At 34.1% G+C, this 27,915-nt stretch overlaps 1 protein-coding gene across 1 annotated transcript; it reads left to right on the forward strand.

The window, feature by feature from the left end:
• Positions 1–3,708: 3,708 nt before the first annotated feature.
• samsn1a (SAM domain, SH3 domain and nuclear localisation signals 1a) lies at positions 3,709–27,249 on the forward strand. The gene is made up of 16 exons (XM_087795246.1): positions 3,709–3,747; positions 6,150–6,317; positions 6,515–6,555; positions 6,753–6,793; positions 8,341–8,412; positions 10,016–10,107; positions 11,034–11,148; positions 11,365–11,759; positions 18,928–19,008; positions 21,119–21,251; positions 21,750–21,757; positions 22,169–22,247; positions 22,313–22,458; positions 23,677–23,901; positions 24,630–24,777; positions 26,818–27,249. Exons 1-16 carry the CDS (start codon positions 3,724–3,726, stop codon positions 26,970–26,972), a joined length of 1,923 nt encoding a protein of 640 aa, XP_087651372.1. The 5' UTR covers positions 3,709–3,723; the 3' UTR covers positions 26,973–27,249.
• The last annotated feature ends 666 nt before the right edge of the window (positions 27,250–27,915 follow it).

Below are 27,915 nucleotides of genomic sequence, written 5' to 3' on the forward strand. Positions count from 1 at the left end.
AAAACTAAAGACATTTAACCACAGAAACAATTAAAAACATTCACCACAAAAACAATTAACCAAAAAAACCCCAAAAACATTAAACCACAGAAACAACTAAAAACATTAAACACAAAAACTAAACACTATAAACCACAGAAAAACTAAAAACTTTAAAGCACACAAAAAAGAAGAACATTTAATCACACAAAAAACAAAAACAATTAACCACAGAAAAACTAAAAACATTAAACGCAAAAACTAAAGACATTTAACCACACAAAAAACATTTAACCACAGAAACAATTAAAAACATTAAACACAAAAACAATTAACCAAAAAAACCCCCGAAAACATTAAACTCAAAAACTAAAGACATTTAACCACACAAAAAACATTTAACCACAGAAACAATTAAAAACATTAAACACAAAAACTAAACACTATAAACCACAGAAAAACTAAAAACTTTAAAGCACACAAAAAAGAAGAACATTTAATCACACAAAAAACAAAAACAATTAACCACAGAAAAACTAAAAACATTAAACACAAAAACTAAACACTATAAACCAGAGAAAAACTAAAAACTTTAAATCACACAAAAAAGAAGAACATTAAATCACAGTAAAACTAAAAACATTAAACACAAAAACTAAAGACATTTAACCACAGAAACAATTAAAAACATTCACCACAAAAACAATTAACCAAAAAAAAAAAAAAAACATTAAACCACAGAAAAACTAAAAACATTAAACACAAAAACTAAAGACATTTAACCACACAAAAAACATTTAACCACAGAAACAATTAAAAACATTCACCACAAAAACAATTAACCAAAAAAAAACCAAAAACATTAAACCACAGAAAAACTAAAAACATTAAACACAAAAACTAAAGACATTTAACCACACAAAAAACATTTAACCACAGAAACAATTAAAAACATTAAACACAAAAACATTAAACCACACATTAATCCAAAAACATCAAAGGACACAATAAACCAAAAACATTAAACCACACAATAAACAAAAAATATTAAAGCACACAAAGTATTTTACAAAAAAAGCTGAAGATATTTCAACAACAAGTGAGTCGACTCAATATAACATCAAATACATTGAAATGCATTCATGTTGTAGCTGCTGTAGAAGTCTTTTGCTGAGATTTCTGCCTTTGTGTTTCAAATAAAAAGTGTGTAACGTTGTGTTGAGGTTGTTTCTCTGAATGTGACGCATCAGTCAGGCTTTTTATTTGTTCATGTTCTTTATATTTTTAGATCAAGATTTGAGTCATGGAGATGAATGAAAGACCAAATGATGATGTTTGTTCTTTTTTTTGTAATTAAAATGTTATTGATTTTTAAAACTGTTCATGTATTTGTAACGAATCATTTAATACGTTTAACTGGTATCAAGGTACCGTAAATATTGAACAAAATAAAGGCCAACGTTTAGAAAGAAATGATATTTTAAATTAAATGTGACATAACATTGCAATAGAATCCAAAAGGTCAGTCGTGTCAGCAGGTGTTGAAGGTCATGGTTCGAATCCCGGCTCAACAACTTCGGAATGAAGGTTCAAGTTCACAAGAATTTTCTCACGTTTCCTGATCAACAGGTTTTCCTTCAGAACTTTTGTTTCAACAATTAATGATCGTATCAAAACAAAAACCAAAGGTTTTTTATTGAATTTACTTCCTTCTTCCGTCTGGGAATAAACATGCACCTGCATTCATGTAATTACGGTAATTATCATGTTATATGAGCTCAGACGAAGACGACTGTGAATAACTTTGTTTTCGAAGATGATGAAGATGATGATGATGAAGATGAGTCACTGCTTCATCTTCATCTTCATCATCATCTTCATCTTCATCTTCATCTTCATCTTCATCTTCATCTTCATCTTCATCTTCATATTTATCTTCATCATCATCTTCATCTTCATCTACATCTTCATCTTCATCTTTATCATCATCTTCATCATCATCTTCATCTTCATCTTCATCTTATCATCATCTTCATCTTTACCATCATCTTTATCATCATCTTCATCTTCATCTTCATCATCATCTTCATCTTCATCTTCATCTTCATCTTCATCTTCATGTTCAGTAGAACTTTCATTGAGCTCCTTCTCAGGAAACCATGATCTAAGTAACAAAACATTATGACTGATGACTCTGCAGGTGTGAGTCACTGATGGTTTACAGGAATAGAAAAGTTAAAAGCGAGATGATGCCAAAAATAACAAAACGTCTTATTTGAAGCGACATCTGGTGGCGAGTCAGAGTAATGCTGCCAAATTATTTTTAAACAATTTTTAAATGAAGCCTTTTGATAACAACCTTTTGATGAGGATGAAGTGAGTTATAGTATTTGTACTTCAAGTACTGAGTCACATTAACTTAGAGACTTTAGAGAAACTAGACTTTCTACCATCAATGAACTAATATTTGTTTCAAAATAGTCTTTTGTTTTGTCAAAGATCTGTTTATACATGTTATACACTTATATACATGTTCAACCATACGATATATATTGATGTATAGTGATAGTGTAGTAACAAGTATATATGTGTAGTATTGTCGAGTACTTGACTCAAAAATCAGCTTTAAAAGCTGCTGGACTCACTGTATCCTCTCGTCCTCAGTAATCATTCTTCCTTTAGCCGCGGAACCCGTAATGACTGCTGTTCACAAAATAACCTTGTGTTTGTTCACCAAATGACATTGTGTTAGTTTACAAAATAACATTGTGTTTATTCACAAAATAACATTGTGTTTGTTCACAAAATAACATTGTGTTAGTTTACAAAAAAGTATTGTGTTTGTTCACAAAATAACATTGTGTTTGTTCACCAAATAACATTGTGTTTGTTCACCAAATAACATTGTATTAGTTTACAAAAAAGTATTGTGTTTGTTCACAAAATAACATTGTGTTTGTTCACCAAATAACATTGTGTTTGTTCACCAAATAACATTGTGTTTGTTCACCAAATAACTTTGTGTTTGTTCACCAAATAACATTGTGTTTGTTCACCAAATAACATTGTGTTTGTTCACCAAATAACATTGTGTTTGTTCACAAAATAACATTGTGTTTGTTCACCAAATAACATTGTGTTTGTTCACCAAATAACATTGTGTTTGTTCACAAAATAACATTGTGTTTGTTCACAAAATAACATTGTGTTTGTTCACCAAATAACATTGTGTTTGTTCACAAGATAACATTGTGTTTGTTCACAAGATACAATTGTGTTTGTTCACCAAATAACATTGTGTTTTTTCACAAAATAACCTTGTGTTTGTTCACAAGATACAATTGTGTTTGTTCACCAAATAACATTGTGTTTGTTCACCAAATAACATTGTGTTTGTTCACAAGATAAAATTGTGTTTGTTCACCAAATAACATTGTGTTTGTTCACCAAATAACATTGTGTTTTTTCACCAAATAACCTTGTGTTTGTTCACAAAACAACGTTGACACGAGACAGTTCTACTCGTGTGACTCGACGTTTGTTGATAGTCCAGCGTCGAGCGCTAATCCCGCCGCACCAATGGTGGGCTCGTGGCGGCAGCAGGTGGTGCAGCAACAGTGGTCCATCTATTGGATTAGAGCAGGGATTTCACTGAGGTATTAATCTGCGAGGACAGCAGGCGAAGCCGGGCTGAGCTGCTGCTTCTGTCGCTCGCTTCGCTCCCGCGGACAGTCGGAGGATAAGATGAACCTTTTCTGCTTCTCGCTGGTAAGAATTTCTATTTAAAACTCGTTTATCTCCATTAAAAACAACCTGTTTTCAGTGTGTTTTGATAAAAGTCGGTGAAAATATCTTGATCTCAAACCAACACGAAGACAAATCGAGTCACGAGAGTTACTTTAGATTCTTCCTGATGCAGTAAAAACATGTATTTTTAAGTAAATATCGTAATATAATATATATTATGGCTCTTAAGACTGAAACATGTGGAGCCGCACGTGGACGTTCATCACGACAGATGTTTGAAACGATCAGGATTGTTGTCCGACCTCTCGCTGCTGTTGTGACCTCTGACCTCTGCAACCCTCGTCAAAATCAAATATATATATATTTTTTCTATGCATAACACATTTTTTTGGTTGGTCAGTTACAAGCAGAAAACTTTACACTTAAAACTTTTGCTGGTGTTTTAATATTTTGTTTTAGGATTTTGTATAAGAAACAACAAAACTTTTCCTTTGTTACAGAATGTAAACGTTAAAAATGCCATTTTATGTCGACTGTTGTCTTTTAAATAATACTTTGATTTTCTGACAAATTTAATAGAAATTGACATTAAATAATATTTTTTGATAATTCCTCTCTAAAAATTGTTGAAAAAATTGTAAAAAAAAAAGTGTCACATGATAAAAGTAGTTTGAAAACAATTGTGATAATAATCATCGCAATAAAAAAAAGGAAAAATATATTTTTAATAAAGAAAGATGAGTTTTGCGTACAATAAAGTCTTATATGGTATAAAAATTGTCACTCGATAAAAATCAAAATATTTCTTTATATATTATTCATCGAAATAAAAAACAGGAATTTTTGGGGGGAATTTAAAAATAAATAATTTCACGTCAATTTCTATTACATTTTTCAGACAATCAAAGTATTATTAATAGAACAACAGTAAACATAAAATATCATTTTTTACTTTTACATTCTGTAATTTGTTCTTTTATCAGACGTTTCTTAAACAAAATCCTAAAAAGAAAATATTAAAACACCAGGAAAAGTTCAAAGTGTAAAGTTTTCTGATTGTAACTGACTTTATGTAAATAACTTTGGTTAGAGAAAAACTTTACTTTTATAGATTTTTTACTGTCAACAAAATTAAAAATGTGTAAGAAATGTTGGAAAAAAATCCTGATCTCTTGAGTCGGAATATTGGGAACATTTCTCCCCCAAATCTTTTTCACTATGATATGATAAAAGTTATTAAGAAAACAATCTAATATTAATCATCGCAATAAAAAGAAAGCAACAAATAATTAGGATTTTTTTTTTATAAATAAACTTTTTTTTTTACGTAAAATAAAGTCACATGTGGTATAAAAATTGTTGCACAATAAAAATTATTATTATTATTATTATATTCTTGAAATAAAAAACAGGAATTTTTGGGGGGAATTCAAAAATAAATAATTTCACGTCAATTTCTATTACATTTTTCAGAGAATCAAAGTATTATTAATAGAACAACAGTAAACATAAAATATCATTTTTTACTTTTACATTCTGTAATTTGTTATTTTATCAGACGTTTCTTAAACAAAATCCTAAAAAGAAAATATTAAAACACCAGGAAAAGTTAAAAGTGTAAAGTTTTCTGATTGTAACTGACTTTATGTAAATAACATTGGTTAGAGAAAAACTTTACTTTTATAGATTTTTTACTGTCAACAAAATTAAAAATGTGTAAGAAATGTTGGAAAAAAATCCTGATCTCTTGAGTCGGAATATTGGGAACATTTCTCCCCCAAATCTTTTTCATTATGATATGATAAAAGTAGTTAAGAAAACAATCTAATATTAATCATCGCAATAAAAAGAAAGCAACAAATAATTAGGATTTTTTTTTTATAAATAAACTTTTTTTTTTACGTAAAATAAAGTCACATATGGTATAAAAATTGTTGCACAATAAAAAATATTATTATTATTATTATATTCTTGAAATAAAAAACAGGAATTTTTGCAGGGAATTTAAAACAAAAAAAAATAATTTAACGTCAATTTCTATTACATTTGTCAGACACTAAAAGTATTAATTAAACAGTCGACATAAAATGGCATTTTTAACTTTTACATTCAGTAAAAAAGGAAAAGTTTTGTTGTTCCTTGTACAAAATCCTATAAAATATAAATACACCAGCAAAAGTTTAAAGTGTAAAGTTGTCTTGATTTGAGTTGATTGTAAATTGTGTTGACATGAAAAATATTTGACTTTATTTGATTTTATACTATTACCAAAATTGCAAATATGCAAGAAATGCAAGAAAAAATCCTGATATCTTGACTCGTAATGTCGGGAACATCTTTTTAAAATCGTGTGTACGGGGCAGAAACCTCGCCCGAACCAAACTCACTGCCTACAGTGATTTGACCCTCACATGTGTGTCCAGGAGGGCTCCATGGACAGCCTGTACGAGGTGGTCCAGAGCTCCGGGGACGGCCCCCCACCACCGGTGCCCAGCCGCTCGTCCAGTCGCACCTGCAGCCGCTCCTGCAGTCCGGCTCTGCTGCTGGACCAGGACTCGCGCTGGAGGGACTCCGGACGCTCCGTGTCCATGGTGAGCCGTGAGGTCGCACCAGACCGTGGATCCGTCAGATTGAGCCTCTCGCAGGAATTGGGGGATTTTTTTTTTTCGGCGCCCAGATTTTCACCCTCCAAAATAAAGCTGATTATGAAAATCTAACATCTGTGGTTCGAGCTGGACTTGATCGACTTTAATATCCAGTGAGATTTAATATGTATTTTGTTCTTCAGGAGCTGCCGCAGAGAACGAACTCACACAGGAAGAAAAAAAGGTAAATAATAGATATTTGACACAAGGTCAACGAGTTCACAGGAGGATTAAACAATAAAAGTCCCAGAAGAGTTACCGCGGCAACACATGATTAGCTTTGGTCTGGAAACACTAAGCGTCTGTAAACATGTTGTTCTTATTGTTGCTGTTTTTCATTGTGTTGATAATTGATTAATATTGTTTTTGTTTTGTTTTCAGATCAAACATCACAAAGTCTGCATCAGACAATGAAACACTGGGTGAGTTTTTATGTTTTAAACTTATTATATTATTATTCTCATTTTAATTAACAAAAAATACACTAACATGAGAGAATTTAGGAGAATTTTTAGAAAAATCTTTTATGTTAACTTTAGTTTGAGTTTTATCTTGACATCAATCATATTAAAACACTTCCATAATCAAAATTTCTGGCATTAAAACAGCAAAGATTATCCTCAGTTTTCATATTTATTTTATTTTATAAATATATTTTTAACTTATTTTAACTTATTTTTAAACGTTAACTTTAATTTGAGTTTTAACTTGACAGCAATAAAGTTATGAAAACATTAAAACACTTACATAATCAAAATAGTGTAATAAAATAATAAATATAAAAAACACCAGAAATTATCATAATTATTTTTTATATTTTTTATTTAGTTTATTTATTTATTTTCAAATGTCAACTTTACTTCGAGTATTAACTTGACATCAATCATATTAAAACATTTCCATAATCCAAATGACATTATTTTTTAAATATTTTTATTTAGTTTATTTTTCATTTTTATTTATTTGTAAGTATCAACTTTACTTTGAGTTTTAACATGACATCAATAAAGTTATAAAAACATTTAAACAATTTTCATAAACCAAATTATGTGGATTAAAACACCAAATCTTATCAATATTATTCTTTATATTTGTATTTATTTTATATTTTATTTATTTATTCATTTTAATGTCAACTTAACTTTATGTTTTAACTTGAAATCACAAAGTTATGACAACATTAAATAGCGTCCATAAACCAAATTGCTGGGATTAAAACACCAAAAATTATCAATACTATTTTTTGCATTTTTATTTACCTAATTCTTTATTTATTTGTTTTTTAAATTTCCACTTTACTTTTATTTTTAACAAGACATCAATAAAGTTATAACAACATTAAAACGCTTTGATAATCCAGATTGTGTGGTTTAAAACACCAAAAATGATCAATACTATTTATATTTATTTTATTTATAATGTTTTTTACATTTGTTTTGGTTATTAATATAATATAGTGACTCTAATATAATGTGTATGTATGAGGAATAAAAGTATATTAACTATTAAAACAATCAATAAACAGTTTTTTTCTTTTATTTAAATCACTAGTTGATCTTTTTCATGCACATATTGTTTTATTCATCTTATTGTTTGTTTGTTTTATTGAAAAGACAAACAAATAAAATGAGAAAATGTAAAAAAAATATTTTTTATTAAATCAACTACGATTTTTTATCCAAAATATTGTTCTACTGTTTATTAATTATTATTAACAAAAATATATATTTTTCCGTCCTATACGCTTCCGGTCCGTCCTTCTATATGTTCCTCTTATAAAGTTCCTACCCTCTGCTCCCGCAGCATAATCTAATAGAGAAAATAAAAAATCCAGATAATTGTCTTCTTTTTCTTGAATTAAATTTTCTCCATTAAAATCTGTCACAATCATCTTCGTTGATGAAATCACGGCCTCCTGTCGACCTCGTTCAATCAAATCCTCGAGCATTTTTCATTCGTCTCTCGACAGATAATTCCACGGCCTGGCGGCCGGCCAAGAGCCCAGAAGATTTGCTGCGCGTCACCAACAATCACAACCAAGGTATGGAGAACGGAACTGGGTCGAGCCGGTCTCAGGGTTTATTAAGGATGTTCATAGAAAATATGAGGGTTTATGAGGACGGTCATAGAAAATATGAGGGTTAATGAGGACGGTTGTAGAAAATATAAGGGTTTATGAGGACATTCGTAGAAAATATGAGGGTTTATGAGGACAGTTGTAGAAATTATGAGGGTTTATGAGGACGGTTGTAGAAAATATGAGCGTTTATGAGGACGGTTGTAGAAAATATGAGGGTTTATGAGGACGGTCATAGAAAATATGAGGGTTAATGAGGACGGTTGTAGAAAATATAAGGGTTTATGAGGACATTCGTAGAAAATATGAGGGTTTATGAGGACACTTGTAGAAATTATGAGGGTTTATGAGGACGGTTGTAGAAAATATGAGCGTTTATGAGGACGGTTGTAGAAAATATGAGGGTTTATGAGGACGGTCATAGAAAATATGAGGGTTAATGAGGACGGTTGTAGAAAATATAAGGGTTTATGAGGACATTCGTAGAAAATATGAGGGTTTATGAGGACGGTTGTAGAAAATATGATGGTTTATGAGGACGGTTGTAGAAAATATGAGGGTTTATGAGGACGATCGTAGAAAATATGAGGGTTTATGAGGACGATTGTAGAAAATATGAGGGTTTATGAGGACGGTTGTAGAAAATATGAGGGTTTATGAGGACGTTCATAGATAATATGAGGGTTTATGAGGACGGTTGTAGAAAATATGAGGGTTTATGAGGACGGTCATAGAAAATATGAGGGTTTATGAGGACGGTTGTAGAAAATATGAGGGTTTATGAGGACATTCGTAGAAAATATGAGGGTTTATGAGGACGGTCGTAGAAAATTAGAGGGTTTATGAGGAAGATTGTAGAAAATATGAGGGTTTATGAGGACGGTTGTAGAAAATATGAGGGTTTATGAGGACGGTTGTAGAAAATATGATGGTTTATGAGGACGGTTGTAGAAAATATGAGGGTTTATGAGGACATTCGTAGAAAATATGAGGGTTTATGAGGACGGTTGTAGAAAATATGAGGGTTTATGAGGACATTCGTAGAAAATAAGAGGGTTTATGAGGACAGTTGTAGAAAATATGAGGGTTTATGAGGACGGTTGTAGAAAATATGAGGGTTTATGAGAACGGTTGTAGAAAATATGAGGGTTTATGAGGACGATCGTAGAAAATATGAGGGTTTATGAGGACGATCGTAGAAAATATGAGGGTTTATGAGGACGATCTGGAAAATATGAGGGTTTATGAGGACGATCGTAGAAAATATGAGGGTTTATGAGGACGGTCGTAGAAAATATGAGGGTTTATGAGGACGGTTGTAGAAAATATGAGGGTTTATGAGGACGGTCGTAGAAAATATGAGGGTTTATGAGGACGGTCCTAGAAAATATGAGGGTTTATGAAGATTTTTACCCATGAAAGAGCTGGTGCGAGTTGATTATATAATTTCTGCTCTGTGATTAAGTTTGACATCAAGTTAAACCATACGTGATGTTATTGTTGAGTAAAAATTAAGACCAGAGTTGATTGTTCTTAACTTGTTTTTCATTTTTTGTTGTGTCTAAAGTGACGAGGGCGAGACACAGAACGGAAGGAAAAGGAGGGAAAGGATCTCGTCATTCTGCAGTGAAGAAGAAAGACAAACCGTCAATCAACCAGGTCAGAGGTCAAAGAATGTTTTCATGCTCTTTTCAGACGTACTACTATTTTGAAATGTACCCATTAGATCAGTGGTGGATGATTAATATGATGATTGATTGATTGATTAACATTTTACTACGGTGCCTATAAAGAGTTTGCACGACTGACGGAGTCAGAAAATAAAAAATAAAAATGAAATGTTAGTTTTTTTCCCAAAAAATGATTCCACAAGAAGAATAAACAGAACACTGATGATACAATAGAGTCAACACACAATGGAAACGAAGATGTGCGTAAATGAATTTACTTCAACTAAAAACGTGATTAACAATGAGGAAAAACTGGGAAGTCGTGTACGGAAGTGGATTCATTTCTTTACTAGTTTATTACTATTTTATTACTAGTTTATAACTATTTTATTACTATTTTATTACTAGTTTATTACTAGTTTATTACTATTTTATTACTAGTTTATTACTATTTTATTACTATTTTATTACTAGTTTATAACTAGTTTATTACTATTTTATTACTAGTTTATTACTATTTTATAACTATTTTATTACTAGTTTATAACTAGTTTATTACTATTTTATTACTAGTTTATTACTATTTTATTACTATTTTATTACTAGTTTATAACTAGTTTATTACTAGTACTTGGGCAAGAGAATAAACTGTCAATATATTTTCCACCCAGTCTCCACGACGTCAACAGCCAAACACAACACAAGATCATCCGCAAACAACAAACTCAGCACAAGCTACTTTAAAAAATGGTCTTTTTCTTCTATTAGGAGAATTAAGTGTTCGAATGAGGTGCAGATGGTTGAGCTCTAATCTCTCGGAACACATGGTGGATTTAGAACCTCCGGGTCACACGCGGCGTTTTCTTCATCACTTCATCCACCGATGTTTCAACGAGGTCGATGTTCTTCTCTCAGACTGGACAGAACAACAGCTCGATCGAGGGACGACCTGCGGTGAAACCAGCTCAGAAAACAGGGAAGAAACCGACGGGAAAAGGAGGAAAAGATGCTGCGAAGAAAAACCACTCGGGTACGAAAGCATGTCAAGAAACATGTGATTTGTGATGAGACATTCGTTTTTTATTAAAATATTTCTGCGACTTTTATTCATGTTTGAAATACAATATTTTTAGTAATAAAAAATATTTGTTTCAGTAAAAAATGTCAAAATATAAACCTTGAATTGGACCAAGAGCGGTGCCCTGAGGTACACCAGTTCTTAATACACATATCTTTCATGTCACAGCTCGGTCTCCACATCCAGCCCCGAGTCCGACCACCGTTCCCGACTACCTGGACGTGCAGTACCGGGCCGACAGGAGGCCGTACAAGTGTTCCACCCTTCCAGCCCAGGAGAACGCGACGCCGGGTCGAGGTCCGGGTCCGGTGAACCTCCCGGGTGGAGCGACGCCCACACACAACTACCGCTGGAGCAACCCCGGCGACGGCAGCCCGGTGTGGGGGAGCGTACAGCACACCTGCCGCAGACCCCTGACCGAGTACCGGGTCTACTCCCACGACTTCATCCACGAGAAGGACTTTGAGGAGAAGCAGACGAACGATCGCGACAGTTTGAAACGAAGCTGTCGACTCCAGATGGCGCCACAGACCCTCAGTGACGGGGAACTATCAGAACAGAACGTGAGTCGCTTCGTTAAAGTTGAACTAAAGTGTGTGTGAGTTGTTGTGTTGTGTGACTCTATTGTGTCATCAGTGTGTGTGTGTGTGACTATTGTATCATCAGTGTGTGTGTGTTGTTGTGATGTGTGACTCTATTGTATCATCAGTGTGTGTTGTTGTGATGTGTGACTCTATTGTATCATCAGTGTGTGTTGTTGTGATGTGTGACTCTATTGTATCATCAGTGTGTGTTGTTGTGATGTGTGACTCTATTGTGTCATCAGTGTGTGTGTGTTGTTGTGTTGTGTGACTCTATTGTGTCATCAGTGTTTGTGTGATGTTGTGATGTGTGACTCTATTGTGTCATCAGTGTGTGTGTGTTGTTGTGTTGTGTGACTCTATTGTGTCATCAGTGTTTGTGTGATGTTGTGATGTGTGACTCTATTGTGTCATCAGTGTGTGTGTGTGTTGTTGTGATGTGTGACTCTATTGTATCATCAGTGTGTGTGTGTGTTGTTGTCATGTGTGACTATTGTATCATCAGTGCGTGTGTGTGATGTTGTGTTGTGTGACTCTATTGTGTCATCAGTGTGTGTGTGTTGTTGTGATGTGTGACTCTATTGTATCATCAGTGTGTGTGTGTGTTGTTGTCATGTGTGACTATTGTGTCATCAGTGTGTGTGTGTGATGTTGTGATGTATGACTCTATTGTGTCATCAGTGTGTGTGTGTTGTTGTGATGTGTGACTCTATTGTGTCATCAGTGTGTGTGTGTGATGTTGTGATGTGTGACTATTGTATCATCAGTGCGTGTGTGTGTTGTTGTGATGTGTGACTATTGTATCATCAGTGCGTGTGTGTTGTTGTGATGTGTGACTCTATTGTATCATCAATGTGTGTGTGTTGTTGTGATGTGTGACTCTATTGTATCATCAGTGTGTGTGTGTGTTGTTGTGATGTGTGACTCTATTGTATCCTCAGTGTGTGTGTGTTGTTGTGATGTGTGACTCTATTGTATCATCAGTGTGTGTGTTTTGTGGTGATGTGTGACTCTATTGTATCATCAATGTGTGTGTGTTGTTGTGATGTGTGACTCTATTGTATCATCAGTGTGTGTGTGTGTTGTTGTGATGTGTGACTCTATTGTATCATCAGTGTGTGTGTGTTGTTGTGATGTGTGACTCTATTGTATCATCAGTGTGTGTGTTTTGTGGTGATGTGTGACTCTATTGTATCATCAGTGTGTGTGTGTTGTTGTGGTGATGTGTGACTTTATTGTATCATGAGTGTGTGTGTTGTTGGGATGTGTGACTCTATTGTATCATCAGTGTGTGTGTCGTTGTGATGTGTGACTCTATTGTATCATCAGTGTGTGTGTTGTTGTGATGTGTGAGTCTATTGTATCACAAGTGTGTGTGTGTTGTTGTGATGTGTGACTCTATTGTATCATCAGTGTGTGTGTTTGTTGTTGTGATGTGTGACTCTATTGTATCATCAGTGTGTGTGTGTTGTTGTGGTGATGTGTGACTTTATTGTATCATGAGTGTGTGTGTTGTTGGGATGTGTGACTCTATTGTATCATCAGTGTGTGTGTTGTTGTGATGTGTGACTCTATTGTATCATCAGTGTGTGTGTGTGTTGTTGACATGTGTGACTCTATTGTATCATCAGTGTGTGTGTGTTGTTGTGATGTGTGACTCTATTGTATCAGTAGCGTGTGTGTGGTTGTGATGTGTGACTCTATTGTATCATCAGTGTGTGTGTGTTGTTGACATGTGTGACTCTATTGTATCATCAGTGTGTGTGTGTTGTTGTCATGTGTGACTCTATTGTATCATCAGTGTGTGTGTTGTTGTGATGTGTGACTCTATTGTATCATCAGTGTGTGTGTTGTTGTGATGTGTGACTCTATTGTATCATCAGTGTGTGTTTGTACAAAACTCTCTTTTCATTGAAATATTGACATTAGAAAATGATCTTAAGCTCCGCCCACTGAAAACACTTTTTTTTTCTGGAGATTAAATCTTGTTGACCATAACCACAACCACTCTGCTGTGATTGGTCAAACATGGAGGTTTGTCACTCTGCGTCATCAATCCAGAAAAGCCAATTTTTCGTCATAATAGACTCTCATAACCTCTCGTTCGTCCAGATTTCAGAGCAACTTTATAAAGTAATAAAGTGTAAAACATGGTCATGATGAGAAGTTACTGGTGACACCAGAGTTGATCATTAACTTTAAGTTTCATTTGAGGAGAAAATGCTTCTCTGAGCATAAGTTTGTCCAGAAACAAGCTTCACTTTCACGTCCTCTTCTCCACGACTTCTGTTGAAGTGAAACATTCTTGTCTTCTGTGATGATGTCACGTCTACAAATGGAGACCAAAGTACAGGTTGAAGATATTGACTGTACTCTGGCCGAGGAACACTAGGAAATGCACGTTCAACATCAGCAAACCAGTGCGAAGTCAAAAATCCTTATTAAGACAAAAATAGTAATTATTCATTAATTACAATGAAATCCTTCAGTTCTGCTCATGTTTCCATCAGAGTTTTACACAAAACGAAAGCTGTATTTTGAAAATTGTTATTTCCATCAAGTCCCTGTTTTTAAATATTGTTTGTGATACTATTATTGCTCGGATGGAAGTAATAGTTTTTAAGTACTGATGAATATATAAAAAAAGGCTTTAATATCTTTTCTACACAATCATTATTATATTAAGTCTTTCCTCTCGACGTGTTTCCAGTGAGTTTGCGTCTCAATCACAGACACCAGAGAACGACTCTGGCTTCAGGTCGACCCGGAGGTCGTGATAAGATCTGATCACGACCCGCACGTGGCTCAGCACGACTTAGAGAACATCAATGAGACGATGATCCCACGTGGAGATTAGAAGATCCTACACATCTGTAGTGTCGGTGACCCTGCAGGGTCAAAGGTCAAGTCCATGGACGTGAAGCCTCTAGAGACGCTAAGACTTTTATTTGATCCTCCAACGAAACCACCAGATGTTACTGTGACCTTGATAAATATCAATAAACTTGAACGTCACAACGATACTGTTTCAATATTCAACATATTATTATGTTGGTTTTATTGTTTACGTTTCAAATGTGTATGAAGTAAAATAATAATTCATGGGCTGACAGTACGATTGTAAGAAAATATGGATACAGAGATACATCGCAATTTGTTTTTTCACTGGATTAACATTCAAAATATTTTTTTCTGCTTTAAGATTAATTGTTATTTTTTTAAGGTTTGTAAAAATAAATACTTACAATTAACATATAAATAGCAGTTATTATGTCTGGTGTCAATCCAATCAAATCCGGCAAGAGCCCAGCGATGACTGAGGACGAGAGGATACAGTGAGTCCAGCAGCTTTTAAAGCTGATGTTTGGACATATTTTGGTTTGAAAAAAAGTAGTTACGACTTCGTCAGTACTGGACAATACTACACATATATACTTGTTACTACACTATCACAACACCAGAGTCAAGTACTCCACAATACTACACATATATACTTGTTACTACACTATCACAACACCAGAGTCAAGTACTGGACAATACTACACATATATACTTGTTACTACACTATCACAACACCAGAGTCAAGTACTCCACAATACTACACATATATACTTGTTACTACACTATCACAACACCAGAGTCAAGTACTGGACAATACTACACATATACTTGTTACTATACTATCACAACACCAGAGTCAAGTACTGGACAATACTACACATATATACTTGTTACTACACTATCACAACACCAGAGTCAAGTACTGGACAATACTACACATATATACTTGTTACTACACTATCACAACACCAGAGTCAAGTACTGGACAATACTACACATATATACTTGTTACTACACTATCACAACACCAGAGTCAAGTACTGGACAATACTACACATATATACTTGTTACTACACTATCACAACACCAGAGTCAAGTACTGGGCAATACTACACATATATACTTGTTACTACACTATCACAACACCAGAGTCAAGTACTGGACAATACTACACATATAAACTTGTTACTACACTATCACAACACCAGAGTCAAGTACTGGACAATACTACACATATATACTTGTTACTACACTATCACAACACCAGAGTCAAGTACTGGACAATACTACACATATATACTTGTTACTACACTATCACAACACCAGAGTCAAGTACTGGACAATACTACACATATATACTTGTTACTACACTATCAAAACACCAGAGTCAAGTACTGGACAATACTAAACATATATACTTGTTACTACACTATCACAACACCAGAGTCAAGTACTGGACAATACTACACATATATACTTGTTACTACACTATCACAACACCAGAGTCAAGTACTGGACAATACTACATATATATACTTGTTACTACATTATCACAACACCAGAGTCAAGTACTGGACAATACTACACATATATACTTGTTACTACACTATCACAACACCAGAGTCAAGTACTGGACAATACTACACATATATACTTGTTACTACACTATCACAACACCAGAGTCAAGTACTGGACAATACTACATATATATACTTGTTACTACATTATCACAACACCAGAGTCAAGTACTGGACAATACTACACATATATACTTGTTACTACACTATCACTATATATGAATCATGATACATATCAACACATTCCTGACAAAACACACCTCAAGTTATTTATTTTATTTAGATTGTATGACTTTAAAAAGTCTAAAATATGATGTATAACTAAGATATTGTGTTTTTTATGTACAAAATTATTTCAAATTTTGTATAAATCTGTCAGATATATAGAAGTTTTTGTCCCAATATATCATGTCATTTCCCGTGTATTGTGAAACATATGATTGAAAACACACACAGACAACACGTTATAAAAGTACATGTTCAACTACAGGTTTTAGTGTTTCTAGTACGACGAGGAGAGAACGTGAGTCGTTTCCTCAAAGTTTAACAGGATTTTTAATCTGCAAACTCGCATCTGATTGGATTTTTTTCCAAACATCAATTCCAAACCGATTGAATTTAAACCTTAAATTCAAACGGTAAAACCCCTGATTAATAGGTCAGCGGACGGATGTTGCCATGGTAACAGGACAGAGATTACAAAGGCACAGTTTTTGTTTGAGGAGCAGCTCCAGCTGTGAGCGTCGCTCTGGTCCACATGAATGAAAGTGGGTCAAGTCTGAGACGGACCAGGAAGTGTCTCAACAAGAGTTGCTTCTTCAGCAGGCGTCAGCACTTCTTCAAAACACACCACGTTACGAAACCTTTCATTTACCGCCATCGACTTCCTCTGTTCAAACCACCAGGATTGAACAATAGAAAAAAAGTTTCCCATTTAGTGACGTGTCGATCGTACTCAGTAAGTCAGTTAGTAAGAAATTAAAGGTTATTCAGAGAATGTTCCGATAGAAACGTATCAAGATTGTATTAAAGATCCTGTTGTTCAGGAAACACTTCAGCGGTTAAAGATATAAAGATAAAGATGTGAAAGTTGAAAACATTTTTGGGGATTGGAGTCACTTTTTTAGAACTATAATACTACTACTACTACTACTTCTACTACTACTACTACTTCTACTACTACTACTACCACTACTATACTATTACAACTACTACTACAAGTACTATACTGATACTACTACTACTACTACTACAAGTACTATACTACTACTACTACTATTATAACTACTACTACTACTACAACCGCTACTAAACTGTTACAACTACTACTCCAAGTACTATACTACTACTACTAAAAGTACTATACTACTATTATAACTACTACTGTTTCTACTACTACTATTACTACTACGACTATGACTACAACTACTACTACAAGTACTATACTACTACTACTACAAGTACTACACTACTACTACTACTACAAGTACTATACTACTACTACTACTACTACTACTACAAGTACTATACTACTATTATAACTACTACTGTTTCTACAACTACTATTACTACTACGACTACTACTACTACTACTATTACTACAACTACAACTACAAGTACTATACTAATACTACTACTACTACTACTACTACAAGTACTATACTACTATTATAACTACTACTGTTTCTACTACTACTATTACTACTACAACTACTACTACCACTACTATACTATTACAACTACTACTACTACAAGTACTATACTAATACTACAAGTACTATACTACTACTACTATTATAACCACTACTACTACTACTAAACCTACTACTACTTCTACTACTACTACTACCACTACTAGTACAATAACAAATACAAGAAATATTTTAAATAAAGGAAAACTTGATCAATTTAAGGGACAAAACTGAAGTGAGGATATTTGAGAGTTAAATGATTGTTTCTATGTTTAACTTGTATAACATATTATTAAATACTGTATATATTGTAAAATAAAAAAGATGACAATTCATGACAAGTTTCTAATGGAAAAAAACCCACAAAATGCATTCTTTATTAGATTTTAGAAGCATCAACATTGTGATTTTAAAAATACAGTTTTGCAAGGCTATGGAGAAAAGGTTCTAAATTCTGAGGTACAAGTTCTAGACTCTATAAGTTTTATTCAAGTTTAAAAAAAGAGAGAAAGATCAGTTCTACACTGAAGTGATGTTTGAAGTACTTGCAGCGTTCAGCACTTTTCAACAGCGTCTGTCATGATGGCGAGCGTTGCCTCACATCCTGTGTCGGGAGGAAGCGAAGCGGCTTCTGTGTTAGTTTGCACTCGAGAGTCAAGGGTCGAGGGTTCGAGATGTTACAGCGAGCAGCGTCCAACGTGTCGGACAAAAGCAAGAGCAGCAAACCCAAGGTGGGTGAAGATGATTCCAGACTAGGATTCATCAGATTTAGATCCGATTCTGCAACATTTGCTTCACTTTAATCCTAGTCTACGAGCCTCACATTTAATTTCCAGGGATTATTCACTTATGTGATTATTTCTGCTGCTGTGTGACGACGACGCAGGAGATTTACTCACTTTTAGTTTTATGAAAGGCTGAGATTATGTCATCAAAGCTGGTCTGAACCACTTCTCTAATAATAATGATAATTACATCAGAACCGTGTTGTCGCTCGAGCTTCTTCTAATGTTGTGTTTGTTGTTGTGTTTTTGTCTTCAGCGCTCGACGAGCTTCGGGAAGTTCGAGGGGATCAAACATCACTCGTCGCCGTCAAAGACCGAAGAGAATGTCACTCAAACGGTACGTCCGTGATTTGATGTGTCTCTGGGTCACCGTGACCCGGAGGTGACACTAGGGTTAAGAATTTAAAGCAAAAATAAATAAATATTGTTACTAAATGAAAGCTGGGAAATATTTCCCATCCTTTTATTATGTTTTTTATATTTATTTTAAACTCACTTTTTTTTAATGCAACACTAAAATACCTGTAATGTAAAAAACTAAATTTTAAAATGTATTTAATTACTTGATTGATTGATTTACACACATTGATTATTTGGGTGAATTTGAGTTTGTTTCAGCAGTTAAAACAAATACACGTTTAAAAAAAAAGAGCAAATAATATGATAACAAATTAAAAATAGTAATTTAAAATAAATAATAATAATTTTACAAGAATCAAACAAAACCCAAAACTTAAAATAAACACAAGAGTAAATGACTGTTATTACAGGAAGAACAGTAAAAGGCTGTTCATCCAAATATGGTAAACAAAGCAGAAAAGAAAATGTTAAATCAAAATTCCAAAGGAATAACGTGGACAAATGATTGGTGAAGGAATGATCCATGTTTTTCTACAGAACGCTACTGCCTCCTGTTGGCCAGTTTAGCTCATTTGACTCGCAATGATAGTTAAAAAATAAAAATAAATATGAAAATACTGTATATTTTAGATTTTAATTTTTTATATCATTTGAAAATCGTTTTAGTTTTCCTAACTTCTAATATACATTTTCCAAAATAAATCAAGTTTTATCTATTTTACTTTTGTGAATGTTTATTAGTTCATATGTTTTCTACTTTTAACTTTTCTTGTGACACTTTGGTTTCTCGTAATCGTTATGTTGTTACGACATCCAGGACATCCCCGAAGATGTTCCGTGTAAGTGCTTCGTCGTGAACAAAGATCGATGTGTCAGAAGTTCAAAACGAATAAAAGTTGATGCTCGATCTCTGGATTTATTCTCAAACCTCGGAAAATAATCTTTTAGGTCAGAAGGTCAAACTCCATCAAGTCACGGAAAAGAATGTATTTATATGAAGAGTTCGAACTGACACTAAACACTAAAAAAGGTTAATCTTAGCAAAAAGCTTCTCTTTGGTTGAAGTCCAGATACAAAAAATAAGATAAAACTTACCGACTGGAGACACAAACACAAAGTTATAACTTATTATAACAGAGATTCTACTTCATAGGTGCTTACACCCTCTACAGGCTAAAGGACCTAAGCACCTATGAAGTAGAACCTCAGTTATAACTTATTATAACTGAGGTTATACTTCTATTTCAGATACAAAAAATAAAATAAAAATTACCGACTGGAGACACAAACACAAAGTTATAACTTATTATAACGGAGGTTCCACTTCATAGGTGCTTACACCCTCTACAGGCTAGAGGGCCTAAGCACCTATGAAGTAGAACCTCAGTTATAATAGGTTATAACTGAGGTTCTACTTCAAATGGTGCTTCTACAGGCTAGAGGGCCTAAGCACCTATGAAGTAGAACCTCAGTTATAATAGGTTATAACTGAGGTTCTACTTCATAGGTGCTTCTAGAGGCTAGAGGGCCTAAGCACCTATGAAGTAGAACCTCAGTTACAATAAGTTATCACTGAGGTTCTACTTCATAGGTGCTTCTACAGGCTAGAGGGCCTAAGCACCTATGAAGTAGAACCTCAGTTACAATAAGTTATAACTGAGGTTCTACTTCATAGGTGCTTCTACAGGCTAGAGGGCCTAAGCACCTATGAAGTAGAACCTCAGTTATTATAAGTTATCACTGAGGATCTACTTCATAGGTGCTTCTACATGCTAGAGGGCCTAAGCACCTATGAGGTAGAACCTCAGTTATTATAAGTTATCACTGAGGATCTACTTCATAGGTGCTTCTACATGCTAGAGGGCCTAAGCACCTATGAGGTAGAACCTCAGTTATTATAAGTTATCACTGAGGATCTACTTCATAGGTGCTTCTACATGCTAGAGGGCCTAAGCACCTATGAGTTAGAACATCTTGTTGAACTGCTTTGTTATTAACCTGAAATGTAAAATTCCATATTTGTGAAAAACTATTTCCTGCCTCACGAATGACTTAGTTACACTTTTGTTGTGACGTTTCTAACGCAGGTCTCGGAGGAGCCGGACACTCTGGATCCGCACAAGTCGGCCAGTCTGGGGAAGAAGATGAAGGCGATCTCGCTCACCATGCGGCGAAGAATGGGCAAAAAACACGGCAAGTCTCTGTCGGAGGAAACGGTGAGTCATTGCTCGTATCTCAGTGTCGTGCGAAGAGTTTTACTTGAGAAACGCATGAACTATAACTTCAACTTCAGCAAGAATCTTATCAGGACTGTAAAAAAAAACAACCACTTCCTGTCTTTACCTCACTTCCTGTCGTAACCTCACTTCCTGTGTCTCACTTTAACCTCAATCCAGTCGTGGCAAATAAAAGTCCTGAGTTTGTAAACAATTTATAAGTAACATTTTGAAGTATTTAAAGTATAAAGAAAAGTCACCAGAATATTGTTGAGTTTTATTTTATTTATTTTAATGTGTATGATTCATGCTTTTGAATTGAATTAAATTATTTCTATGTCAAAGTTAGTATAAGCTCTTAAAGTACTCATAAAGTCTAATATTGAAATTCCAATCATTCAAAAATATTTTTTTCTAAAATACTTATAACCAGGCAATGATAAAAGACTACAGAGCAATTGGATCAAACTTTAAGCCAATCATGCGACGCGTAGACGATCAGGTGACGACGTAGAAGAACACGATCAAGTATCTCTTTGATCTATTGGTTTTGTCTGGTGTCGCTTTTATACCAACATTTTTATATTGAATTAAAAAGACTATGGATTAAAAGATATTAAATCTAGAACATTTTTCTTTTAATCATTGGTATTAGAATAAGAAACTCTATGTGTAATTAAATTTCTAATTTTCAATATTATTATCAATTATAAAAACAAAAAATATAATATACTAATGATTAAAAAAACAACAGTCCAATAAAATAAAATAAAAAGTTTATATATATATAAACATTATAATTATAATGTATTATCATTTACATGTCAAATTCATTCAGTATTCTGATGGAAAGTACTAGATAAAACTACGACAGTAAATGTGTTCTTAATGTCGACTCACGGAACTCTGGTTTCCTCTCAGGCGGACGAGGAGCGAGAGGCTGAAGCCGAGGCTCCGGCGGCGGAGAAGACTTCCCTGGAGAGTCTCTGCAGCTCGTCCAGTGAGGACCACACTGTAGTCCTTCGCCGTCGCAGCAGCAGAACTGAACGTTCCGTGTGTCTCCAGGTGCAGTGACCGGCGAGGCCAACGCCTGGGCTCCCAAGGACCGGCCGGAGGAGGACGTCTCGTATCAGGGTCCGTTCTGTGGCCGAGCTCGCGTTCACACCAACTTCGTTCCGAGTCCGTATGACACCGACTCACTCAAGCTCAAGGTGAGGGAAGAATACAAAAACCTAATGAAAGAGCATCACGGGACTTGTTTTGTGAGTGATGGGTTCGATCTTTAGAACCTCCCACGACGTTGGTTTGTTTTTTATGGGTTAATTTATAATTATTTTTGGTAATAATATTGAAAATTAGAAATAAAATTACACGTAAAGTTTGTTATTCTAATTCCAATAATTCCAATTTTTTTTTATTTTATTTAACATTTTTCAATCCGTAGTCTTTTAAATTCAATATAAATATGTCACCAGACAAAACCAATGGATCACTGAGTGACTTGATCGTGAACTTGATTCTTCTACGTCATCATGTGATCGTCTACGCATCGATGATTGATCCAATCTTTTATTATTGCCTGGTTATTCATTTATTGACAAAAAAAACATGGAATTTAGAAAATAATATTTTTGAACGATTGGAATTTCAATATTACGATCAGGTGACGTTGTAAAAAAAATACTATCTGGGTTTATTTTGGTGTCGTCCAGTGGAATCTTTAAACCAACATATTTATAAGGAATTTAAAAGACTACAAGTAAAATAATATCGAAATTAGAAAAAGTATTTTTCAATTATTTACTTTATTTTATATATAATGAAGATCAAACATTTTTAAAACACAATTATTATTGTTTTAATTTAATTGTTGGAAAACCCTCACAGAACTTGAAATACAGAAATGATTAAAGGTAGTTATTTAAAAGAAAATGATGAACCAACAACATTGGACTAAAAGAAAATTCAACATTTTCAAGGTTTTAAAATGTTCGTAACATTTAGAGCAGAAATATCTCACAGGACTTGACAGAAGTAGGTCGGAGACGGCGCTTGCATTCGGTTGCATTCAAAACTGGCACAACAAGAAGTTTCATTCTTGTCGCCACTGACAGCTGGACCGGAGACATTTCAGTTTTCACGACAATGCAATTACAACACGTCTAACACAAGAGGGAGACGAAAACATATCAAACTATTTTCCCTCAACAACATTTCATGTCGGTGAGCTTTTGAAACAAGGTTTGATTCCTGGTCGGGAAACTTCCCATGAGCCAACACAACGTTTTACTCTCAGACGTTTAGGAACATTTTGATGTGTGCGGAAGGTAGAACCAGGTGTTATATTTTCAAGTTCACTTTAAAGAATTTATAAAAAAATATGCAGAGACATGTTGTTCAACTGATGATGACCTTGTGTGTGTCTGAAGGTCGGTGACATCATCAGCATCATCAGCAAGCCTCCCATGGGCATCTGGACGGGCTCGCTGAACGACAAAGTGGGGAACTTCAAGTTCATCTACGTGGACGTCCTGGTGGAGAAACCGGAGGAGGAGGAGGAGGAAGAAGAAGCTCCGAAGATCCGGCAACTAAAGATCTGCAAAAGACCTCGACCCAAAACTGTGCTGGAGCTGCTGGAGAGGCTGAACCTGGAGGTGAGAACTGAAGGTCACGGGTCTTCAGGGTCTAGGTGACCCGGAGGACTCAAACAAAAGTGTTTGAGGTATCCATTGTGGTCTTCAGGTCACCTTGACCCTGGAACAAGGGTTAATAATAATTGTAATTTTAAAGGTTGCATTTGGATTTTGAATGAATTAAAAAATACTTATACTTGAAAAAAGGACACATTTAAAAAATATATTTATTACATTTAATATTTTTCCATTTGTAGCATTTGAAACTTAAATATAAAATGTTTTTTTTGATAGTGCCACAAGAGAATACATCTTTATTATATATACATTTTTTAATAATTTATATTAAAGATTTTACTTTTTTTCTTACACATACAGTTTCATATTTAATTCCAATAATTCAAAAAAAGTTTTTATAAATTCAATCTCTTTAAAATCGCAGCTTTTAAATGTAATATAACAATGTATTGACATGTGTTTTTTATTTTACAAATACAAGAAATATTACATTTAGACATTTTATTTTGGAAGTAAGAATTAAAAAAACGTACCAATTTTTTTTTTTTATGCATTTGTTTTTTTTTCAATGACAAAATTCAACCTTTCAATGAACAATTGTGTTAAAGAAAATAAGGATTTAATGCTTGAAAAGCCAACATTTGAAATGTTAAATTCAACCATTGGTGATACACTTATGTAGAGTACAAGTGTGTAGTTGAAGCAAATATAAATACTTACTTGTGTGGCAGGAATACGCCTCAGCTCTGCTGTTGAACGGATACCAGACGGTGGAAGACCTGACGCACCTGCAGGAGAAACACCTGATCGAGTTGAACGTCACCGACCCCGAGCACAGACGCCGGCTCCTGACCGCTGCCGAGTACCACTACACAGAAGGTACACACAAGTGTCTTCATCACACAAGGAGAAAAAATATTCTCTTCATTATTTTTAAATAATCTTAATTTTCTCTTTTTTTTCTTGATTTACCAAAAAACTACTTTACTTCAGCATCAGTTTTACTCTTATTGTTGTACAATTTTAATCTTTAATTTTTCACCACATGAAATGAAAAAAGGAAATCACTCAGAATGTATGTATTTATTTAGTTTTAACTTAAACCACAGACTTTTTTTTAAATGTAAAAAATTATAAAAATTATAATACATTTTATTATTTTTATTGTATTATGTTTTATTGTATTATCATTATAATATATTATTATATTTAATTCATTATATATTTCACAAAATTATGTGTATTATTGTTTTATTGTAAGAAAGTAAGTAAATGAGTGAGTGAGTGAGTGAGTGAGTGAGTGAGTGAGTGAGTGAGTGAGTGAGTGAGTAAGTAAATGAGTAAGTTAGTGAGTAAGTGAGTAAGTGAGTAAGTGAGTAAGTGAGTAAGTGAGTAAGTAAGTGAGTAAATGAGTGAGTGAGTGAGTAAGTGAGTAAGTAAGTGAGTAAGTGAGTAAGTGAGTAAGTGAGTAATTGAGTAAGTAAGTGAGTAAGTGAGTAAGTAAGTGAGTAAGTGAGTAAGTTAGTGAGTGAGTGAGTGAATCAGTCAGTCAGTCAGTCAGTAAATGAGTGAGTGAGTGAGTGAGTGAGTATGTAAGTAAGTGAGTGAGTGAGTGAGTGAGTGAGTGAGTAAGTGAGTAAGTGAGTAAATGAGTGAGTAAGTGAGTAAGTAAGTGAGTAAGTGAGTAAGTAAGTGAGTAAGTGAGTCAGTAAGTGAGTAAGTAAGTGAGTGAGTAAATGAGTGAGTAAGTGAGTAAGTAAGTGAGTAAGTGAGTAAGTGAGTAAGTGAGTAAGTTAGTGAGTAAGTAAGTGAGTAAGTGAGTAAGCTAGTGAGTAAGTAAGTGAGTAAGTGAGTAAGTGAGTAAGTGAGTAAGTGAGTAAGTGAGTAAGTGAGTAAGTGAGTAAATGAGTGAGTAAGTGAGTAAGTGAGTAAGTGAGTAAGTTAGTGAGTAAGTAAGTGAGTAAGTGAGTAAATGAGTGAGTTAGTAAGTGAGTAAGTGAGTAAGTGAGTAAGTGAGTAAGTAAGTAAGTGAGTGAGTAAGTTAGTGAGTAAGTGAGTAAGTGAGTAAGTAAGTAAGTGAGTAAGTGAGTAAGTTAGTGAGTAAGTAAGTGAGTAAGTGAGTAAGTAAGTGAGTAAGTGAGTAAGTTAGTGAGTAAGTAAGTGAGTAAGTAAGTAAGTGAGTAAGTTAGTGAGTAAGTAAGTGAGTAAGTGAGTAAATGAGTGAGTGAGTGAGTGAGTGAGTGAGTGAGTGAGTCAGTGAGTGAGTGAGTGAGTGAGTGAGTGAGTGAGTGAGTCAGTGAGAGAGTGAGTGAGTGAGTGAGTAAGTGAGTGAGTGAGTGAGTGAGTGAGTCAGTGAGAGAGTGAGTGAGTGAGTGAGTGAGTGAGTAAGTGAGTGAGTGAGTGAGTGAGTGAGTGAGTGAGTCAGTGAGTGAGTGAGTATGTAAGTGAGTGTGTATGTAAGTGAGTGTGTATGTAAGTGAGTGTGTATGTAAGTGAGTGAGTATGTAAGTGAGTGTGTATGTAAGTGAGTGAGTATGTAAGTGAGTGAGTAAGTAAGTGAGTGTGTATGTAAGTGAGTGTGTATGTAAGTGAGTGTGTATGTAAGTGAGTGTGTATGTAAGTGAGTGAGTAAGTAAGTGAGTGTGTATGTAAGTGAGTGTGTATGTAAGTGAGTGTGTATGTAAGTGAGTGTGTATGTAAGTGAGTGTGTATGTAAGTGAGTGTGTATGTAAGTGAGTGTGTATGTAAGTGAGTGTGTACAAACACTTCCTGCTGACACTCACCAGCCACTTCCTGTTACCCAGACACCAGTTCCTCAAGCGGATTTTTCAGAAAATACAGAAACACTTTTCTCGGAAATACTGCAGCAGTTTTTACAAAGAGTATTGATCCGTGTTTTTAATTCCTGTGTGTCTCCAGGAGACGACGTGAAGGACGTGCAGGAGACGAACTCGTCCCACAGTCTGCAGGAGGAAGACAGCGACTGTCCACGAGACTCCGGCTGCTTCATCCCCTCGGAGTGTTCGGATCGACACGACGACTCGGAGACGCCGTCGGAAACCGTGACGTCGTAATAAACCGAGAGAAGATACGACTTGTCGTTCGTAGCATTAAAACACCTCGCGGTCTAAAGTCAGCGACGGCGATGTGTTTGTATTTATTGTCGATCTGCAGCTTTTGTTTGGATGACGTGGCTTCTTCGTACGCGAGCGACTCAAGGTCGTTTGCTTTCCTCATTAAAAAGATGTTTAAAAGCATTTTGACTGTGATGTTTACTGTACATAAATATCTGTGGATGTATTTTGTTGGTATATGTCATTCTTTTGTAAATAAAAGAAACAGGAAAATCAATCTTTTTTCATCACGTAACTTATCTTTGGATCATAATTGAACTTATATTTAAACCTTAGACACAGAATTCAAGGTCAAAATGAACTACATTTTATTTTGTCACAAATATTTCACACGTGTGAGGTTTTTAGGAAATTAATCTGAAATGTTACATTCACTTATTAGTTCGTTATATTATAATTATCAATCATTATCATTATATGGAGATTTATTGTATTTAAAAAAAACTAAAGAAAACGTTAAATAAGTTATTATTATTATTATTGTTTTTATGTTACTATTGTTATTTATTATTACAGTTTCCTTTTAAAGAACTTCAATTTAAACTTCGATTTTTATATTCATTTTTTATTTAATTAAAAAAAATATATAAACACAAGCAGGATATAGAAAATATAGAAGATCAAAATGATTACGTTCACCTCTATTTCCAGCCTTTGTCGTTGAAATGTGAATTGTTTCAGCAAAAAATAATAAACATACATACACGTTATATCAATAAATACAGTACATATATTAAAAAGAATGAGAAAAACAATCTTACACAATAAATAATAATTATATAATAATAATGATAGCATTAATAAAACGCAAATTATTGAGCAAATAAACACGTAAGTTATAAACGAAATATAATTTTTTTTATTAAAATAAATATTTCGAGAG

The sequence above is a fragment of the Callionymus lyra genome, chromosome 7, assembly GCF_982586985.1.
Source record: "Callionymus lyra chromosome 7, fCalLyr1.hap1.1, whole genome shotgun sequence".
In the NCBI taxonomy this organism is placed as follows: Eukaryota; Metazoa; Chordata; class Actinopteri; order Syngnathiformes; family Callionymidae; genus Callionymus; species Callionymus lyra.